This window comes from Sander vitreus, chromosome 8 (genome assembly GCF_031162955.1).
Source record: "Sander vitreus isolate 19-12246 chromosome 8, sanVit1, whole genome shotgun sequence".
Classification (NCBI taxonomy): domain Eukaryota; kingdom Metazoa; phylum Chordata; class Actinopteri; order Perciformes; family Percidae; genus Sander; species Sander vitreus.
In genome coordinates this window covers 2989490-2997271 of record NC_135862.1, presented here as the reverse complement: position 1 = coordinate 2997271, position 7782 = coordinate 2989490, and the positions used below count along the sequence as shown (strand labels likewise).

Genomic DNA, 7782 nt, shown 5'->3' with positions numbered 1-7782 from the left:
GTCCCGTTGTTGTGGCCGGCGTGTGGCGTTTCATGTCCCCGTTGTTGCGTGCCACAGAGAACGCGGAGCGTGTCCCTGCGCCCGGGAACCGCATCCCCGTGTGGTGGTCCGTCCCGTTGTTGTCGCGGGCGTGTGGCGTTTAATTTCCCCGTTGTGGCCCCGTGTGGCATTCCGTCGGTCCGCCCTGTTGTTGTCGCCGGCGTGTGGCGTTTAATTTCCCCGTTGTGGCCCCGTGTGGCGTTCCGCCGGTCCGCCCTGTTGTTGTCGCCGGCGTGTGGCGTTTAATTTCCCTATGGCAGTTTGTGAAATGGTAACGGTCGAAATTCGTGACCTGTACACGAAATAAACGAGAAAATTGTGACCTGTACACGTATCAATAAATAAAAATAACGTGACTATTTACGAACTGGCGTGAGACCGGGTTGTGTTGGTTCTGCAAAATACAAACAAGGCAAATGAAGACACAACAATAAAAATAAAAACAAATCCACACTCATTTTCTTCCACATTTGACTTTATTGTTTCTTCAACGTGGTTCAGTTTGTGTGAATGTTTCCCTGAATGTGTGGAGTTTTAAGACTTGGTGTTGTGTGTTGATGTGGGAACTTCCTCCCCCCCCCCCCCCCCCAATGGCTCCAGAGAAACAAAATGCCATCCAAACAAATACAGTTCAAATCCTCAAAAAGCTTCAACTTTTCCTGCAGGGCGACTTCTCTCAGACATGCTAACCCGAAACATGAAACCAACCAACACATATAAGACACGTGGAGTTCATATAAACAAACAAAAAAGACAGCAGCGATACGTTTAGGAAGTCTCGAACATCTTCTTCCTGTCAGCCTTTCCTTCCACGTTCTTACGCCAGTCGCCCGCAGCTTCAAGCGGCTGTAGAGGAGAACAAAGAAACACTTAATTACAGACTGTTGACGCGAAAAGCGGGCGCAATCCTGTGAAACTGTCGCGTTCGTGCTTGTCTCACACACGTGCGCCTGACGCAAGAGTTGAATTGTGTTGAACTTTTCCCTACGCAAATGACGCGCAGCGCTAATCAACGAACAAGAGACCGATTGTTCTGTTTGTGAGTTCACTAAAATATAAAACTGTTTTCTAGACAGCGGGGCTTCTGCTTGTCAGAGCATCGGCACAAGACTGGATTTATTGGGGAACGTCTGTAATTATGACAATGCTAATTTAGCTAACTTTAGCTATCAACAATAACAGTCTGTGGTTAGGAAAGACTATTACCACTATTTGTTATAAATCGACCTGTGATTAGGGATATATGATGGAGGATGGATATGCAGGACGGATATGGTTCGGACAGAAATTTAGAAATGATTTTCGGGTTCGGGTCGGGCTCGGTCACATCAGCGCGAAATGATTGGGCCTCTTGTGCGCGCCTGTGTTAACGTGCGCTTGTTGCCCCGTGTGTGTGCGCTGATACGCTCATCTGTTGACATTTCTGAATGCCTTCCTACAGCTGCTTAATAAAAGCTTTCCACACAAACAAACGGACATGTGTTATTAGTATGAGACAAAAAAAATTTGATTTTAACTGTGACAGGCTCGGGTCGGGCTCGGACAGAAATATCGTAATGCCTGTCGGACGCGGGCCGGGCTCGGACAGACTCGATCAGCACTCTTATATACGATATCACAGTCAGCTAATCTCTGTCAGCTGTCTGTTCACGTGAGGAGTGTAATGAGACCCTGCGGATCCATGCGACTATGCAGGCCAAGTGAAAAATCCTTTAGTCGTTTGTTCCAATAGCAGTTATGACTCATATTTACGTTTATAGCACTGTAAGGCGGGTCTTTGCCGAATGTGGATGGGGTGTAAACCAAACTAACTAACTAAGAGGTCATTTGGCATGTGGATTGGAACATTTCCAACAACTCTCTTGCGAACGTATTGCCAGTGTGCCATTGGTTGAGCAGTGCTCCTAAGGTTGCTAAACGACTAAAATAATACGGTGAACTCACCTCCTCTTTGACCTCCTTCTTGACCTGCTTCAGGTTGGCCCTGAGGTCCATGTTGACCGTGTGTTTGGAGCCCAGCAGAGCCTTCAGCATGGTGTCAGCGGACATACGCACTTTCTTCAGGGCGGGTTTCTTCACTCCGGCCAGATCCACCACTTTGATTTTCAGGTCTTCAATCTGTGATGAGGAATAGTTTTTCATTATACTTCTATTATCTTTATTGGTACTATAACTGCCATTGTTCGTCATACCAACTGCTATAATTATTATGAATCATATTTCTGAATATCTGTATCAGTGTCTCTGTATTTCTGTATCACTGTATCTGTATATCTGTATCAGTGTCTCTGTATCTGTGTCTCTGTATATCTGTATCAGTGTCTCTGTATCTGTGTCTCTGTATCTGTGTCTCTGTATATCTGTATATCTGTATCAGTGTCTCTGTATATCTGTGTCTCTGTATATCTGTATATATGTATATATGTGTCTCTGTATATCTGTGTCTCTGTATATCTGTATATCTGTATCAGTGTCCCTGTATATCTGTATATCTGAATATTTGTATATCTGTACCAGTGTCTCTGTATATCTGTATATCTGAATATCTGTATATCTGTATCAGTGTCTCTGTATGTCTGTATATCTGTATATCTGAATATCTGTGTCTCTGTATATCTGTATATATGTATATCTGTGTCTCTGTATATCTGTGTCTCTGTATATCTGTGTCTCTGTATATCTGTGTCTCTGTATATCTGTATATCTGTATCAGTGTCCCTGTATATCTGTATATCTGAATATTTGTATATCTGTACCAGTGTCTCTGTATATCTGTATATCTGTATCAGTGTCTCTGTATGTCTGTATATCTGTATATCTGAATATCTGTATATCTGTATCAGAATTGTTGGGTCTCTGTACATTTTTAAGTGTCGTCTAGACCTACTCTATCTGTAAAGTGTCCTGGCTGTTAATGGCGTTTACCTCTTTGTCGGACTTCAGCACTTTGGCCTCGACGTCGTACCTCTCCTCATCAATCTTCTCGATCTGGGCGTGCAGCTTCTTGCAGATTTCCTGCCGACACGCAAACACACACAATCGCAATGTTAGATCCCTTACAGGTGGACATATGGAGCTCAACAGTGATCGCCCACTTTCTCAACGCCTCCGGTTCCCAAACGCCTCTGCAGTGACATCCAATTGAAATGTAAAGTAAGTTTATAGCTTATAGTATTCATTTCAGTGGTCAACGCTCCCTATCTTTCTATTTTTATATTTATTTATTTATACCATGGGTAATATGTGTATTTATATTATGAGTAATGTATATGCAGCAGTGGAAGAAGTATTCAGAGCCTTCACTTCAGTAAAAGTACTAATACCTATCTATCTCTCTATCTCTCATTGAACTTTCTGGACCTGTTTCTCCCAGTTTGACAATTATTGACTATTGAACGAGTGTGTGTGTGTGTGTGTGTGTGTGGGGGGGGAGGTCTCACCATGAGGGCGGCCTGGTCTCCGCTCATGGATGGTGCGGGACAGTTCTCGGACATGTAGGCCTCCTTGGCCGCGATGTTGTCCTTCTTCTCCTGCTCCAGCCAGCCTGCAGCGATCGACAGGATCAGACTCTGCAGGAGGAACAACAGGAAGATGTTTTAAACACCGAGATCTGATGCTGGGAACTCAACAAGTCACATTCACAATCACAAACCAATGAAGCCTTGTGTTGTCTTCCTGTCGATCACGCAGATTTTCATTTTTCTGGGTCAAAATTTAAAATTACAACTTTTGTTTTTATAACTATAGCTTTGGTCGGTTTTTGTTTTTAAACCCTTTTGTCACTTTTCCTGATGTTTTTGACACTTTTTTTTTACACTTTCCCTGCATTTTTCAAGCTTTTACATCACTTTTGTCACTTTTTTCGATGTCTTCGTCAATTTCTTCTGCACTTTATTTGAAGTTTTTGTTTTTTCCCCACGTTTTGACGCTTTTTTCACGACATTTTTGTCACTTTTTTCAATGTTCGAATCCACTTCTGCTAGTTTGACGGTGGAAAAAAGTGTCCGTGTGCCGGGCGCATGGTTCTAAAGGGTTGAACTTAGTGTCTTCATTAATCAGAGGTGTGTTTTGGGCGTAACATGCAATCAACCAATCAGAGATCATCTCCCATTCCCTTTAAAAGACAGGCGCGTTTGGACCTTGGAGCATCGCTGTTATGATGGAGGATTTGCACCGTAATATTTGTATCTGTAATCTTCTGCATGTGTGTGTGCTGCTGTGCGTCCCTGTGTGTGTAACAAGCATAGTGTGCACGCGCTGTGCATGAGCCTAGGAGCATTTTACTAATGCTCTGTTAAAATAACAATGAAATGCTGCGTTATTGACTTTAGACCAGGTTTTTGTTGGTCAATGGCGCGATCACTTCCCGCTGCCTCAAGATAGCAATACACCCAGAATGCACCTGAACACACCTCCCTGTAAGACCAGCACGCCCAGAATGCACCTGAACACACCTCCCTGTAAGACCAGCACGCCCAGAATGCACCTAAACACACCTCCCTGTAAGACCAGCATGCCCAGAATGCACCTGAACACACCTCCCTGTAAGACCAGCACGCCCAGAATGCACCTGAACACACCTCCTTGTAAGACCAGAACGCACCTGAACACACCTCCCTGTAAGACCAGACGATCACCCAGAATGCACCTGAACACACACCTCCTGTAAGACCAGCACACCCAGAATGCACCTGAACACACCTCCCTGTAAGACCAGACACGCACCCAGTGAACAGCACACCTCCCTGCTGAGACCAGCACGCCCAGAACGCACCTGAACACACCTCCCTGTAAGACCAGCACACCCAGAATGCACCTGAACACACCTCCTTGTAAGACCAGAACGCACCTGAACACACCTCCCTGTAAGACCAGCACACCCAGAATGCACCTGAACACACCTCCCTGTAAGACCAGCACGCCCAGAATGCACCTGAACACACCTCCCTGTAAGACCAGCACGCCCAGAATGCACCTAAACACACCTCCCTGTAAGACCAGCATGCCCAGAATGCACCTGAACACACCTCCCTGTAAGACCAGCACGCCCAGAATGCACCTGAACACACCTCCTTGTAAGACCAGAACGCACCTGAACACACCTCCCTGTAAGACCAGCACACCCAGAATGCACCTGAACACACCTCCCTGTAAGACCAGCACGCACCTGAACACACCTCCTTGTAAGACCAGAGCATGCACCTGAACACACCTCCCTGTAAGACCAGCACGCCCAGAATGCACCTGAACACACCTCCCTGTAAGACCAGCACACCCAGAATGCACCTGAACACACCTCCCTGTAAGACCAGCACGCCCAGAATGCACCTGAACACACCTCCCTGTAAGACCAGCACGCCCAGAATGCACCTGAACACACCTCCCTGTAAGACCAGCACACCCAGAATGCACCTGAACACACCTCCCTGTAAGACCAGCACGCCCATGGGCCACAGATGGGTGCAGGTGCATTTGCTATTTAAACAACGCGGGCGCTGGACGGGAAACTGACAACTGCGTCGGTCTTAAACTAGCAAAGACACTTGCGTCGGGCTTTGCGCTGCGCCGGGTGCAAAATAGGGCCCAAGAAGTCAGAGGCAGAATCACAAACCAATTAAGCCTACGGGTAGGACACCTGAACCCTCCTGTTTGACCCATTTTCAAAAAGTTTCTACATCAGAAATTTGGGTTTCTGTCAAAACAAGTTAAAATCCACATTAAAAGTAATGTGGATGGTTCCCTACAACGCTCTTCACAAGTAAAATAAATGATCAGTTCACTACTTTTATTGAATTTGGGTTTTTTATTCGATTTTATAGCATTTGAAAAACAATTGATAAAAGAACGTTGGAAAAAAGGTGACAAAAAAGTAAATATTTGTCCCATTGTCATATTCGTGAAAAAAAAAAAAGAAAAACGCCAAAAAAATCAACAAAAACATCAGAAAAAGTGACAAAAAACTTAGAAAAACGTGACCAAAACGTCGGGAAAACGGACAAAAGTGTCGAAAAAGACGACCAAAACGTTGAAAATTATTTTCATTTTAAATGTTGACCCAGGAAAACAAAAAGTTGCAGGTCGACAGGAAGACAGCACAAGGGTTAAACGTGATCTGAAATGCTGAGAAGTTAAACGGATAAACACTAAATGTGTATTCATCCGCTGCTGAAAATAGTGCCCAACAAATGCTCTAGTTTCATTACATTTGCTTAAGACGATCACGCTATTTTAGGATATTACTGAACCTTTTTTCTAAAAAAAAAATAGATCTACATCATGACTGTTTTTCAAGATGGCGCCTGCCTGTATACCGAATGGTACTGTCTTTATAATCTATCTTTTTAATAATCTATCTGTACACTTACAAAGTTCTCAATGCTTCTGTTTACATGTAGGGACCCTCATTATGCTGCCGTGGAAGTGTGGTGATATTTTGAGCCTTGTTAGTGGTGTAGAAATAGAGATTTACCCTCTGCCCCGAAAGCTAGCGTTAGCAGCTAATCACCGGTTTACGCTAGCTTGTTTCAAGCTAGAGACACATTAGATTAGCATGAAAACAGATCCCAGAGAACGGTCGACTCTGTACATTGTTATTAACCCCTAGGTTCATTTTGCGCTGGAATTGTCCTTAAAGCTATCAAAACTTACATGTTTATAGCAAATATGTTCAAGACAAGCCTCGGAAAAACCTTAGTTTTTATCCAGGAATTTAAGAAATGCCCCTTTAATTATTTTGGACACAGACTGTTTAAGTTAAGGTTTGTTGAGTTACCTTCAGGTGATGCCTGCGGCTCGAAGTCATCTTTTTCCTGTTTGGGAGGAAGTCAGAACAACATTATCATAAACTAGTCATGCTTTTCTTACAAGTAAATGATGAAAGATATTATGACATTTTCCCAAATGCAGTTTAGCTTTTTTTAAATGAATTTTGAGTCAGTATCCTGAAATAAAGCAGATTTCTGTCCTAGTTTCAGGATTATGTTGTCAAAATAAACTGCAAACTTGTCACCAATGTTGCTTTCTTGTGGTGGAAGTTGTTCACACTTACTCAGACATCTTGGCGGTTTTTGCGCGTCACAACCTGAGTGAAGACACACAACAGAACAGACATTAGAAACCATTAAGTGGAGTTTTCTGACCTAGGCTGAAGCCCGTACATTTACTCCAGTACTGTACTGTCCAAATGTTGAGGTACTTGTACTTTACTTCAGTCTTTTCTTTTCGTGCTACTTTCTACTTCTACTCCGCTACATTTCAGAGAGAAATATTGTACTTTTTACTCCACTACATTCATCTGTTACAGCTTTAGTTACTAGTTACTTTACACATTAAGATTACTACACACAAAACACATGTAGTTTATAAAATCTGATGTTTTATTATAAATGGATAACTGTTATAACTAGACAACAATATAACGGCATACAGGTCCAGCTGACATGATTAGACCATTAACCCTCCGAGGTCTAAGGGCATTTTTAGATATCGTCTTTTTAAGGTTTTTGCATGTAACTGATCCCCGTTTGTTTGTGATGCCCCAGGGTGTTACTTTGGTTTGAGAAGTGGGACACACACACACACACACACACGCACACACAAACATACACATACGTACACACACACACATACACACACACACACAAACACACACACGCACACACACAAACATACACAAACACACACATATACACACACAAACACACACACACACACAAAACAGGGGATCTGGGGTCCTAAATAATA

General features: G+C 43.4%; 1 protein-coding gene across 1 annotated transcript; it reads right to left on the bottom strand.

Annotated features, from left to right (window-relative positions):
• Positions 1 to 807: 807 nt before the first annotated feature.
• Positions 808 to 6868, bottom strand: LOC144521648 (troponin I, fast skeletal muscle-like; the record flags this gene model as incomplete). The annotated part of the gene is made up of 5 exons (XM_078256206.1): positions 808 to 885; positions 1984 to 2157; positions 2965 to 3054; positions 3480 to 3608; positions 6812 to 6868. Coding segments are annotated over 5 exons (528 nt in total), but the record flags the coding sequence as incomplete, so codon positions are not given.
• Between the last annotated feature and the right edge of the window lie 914 nt (positions 6869 to 7782).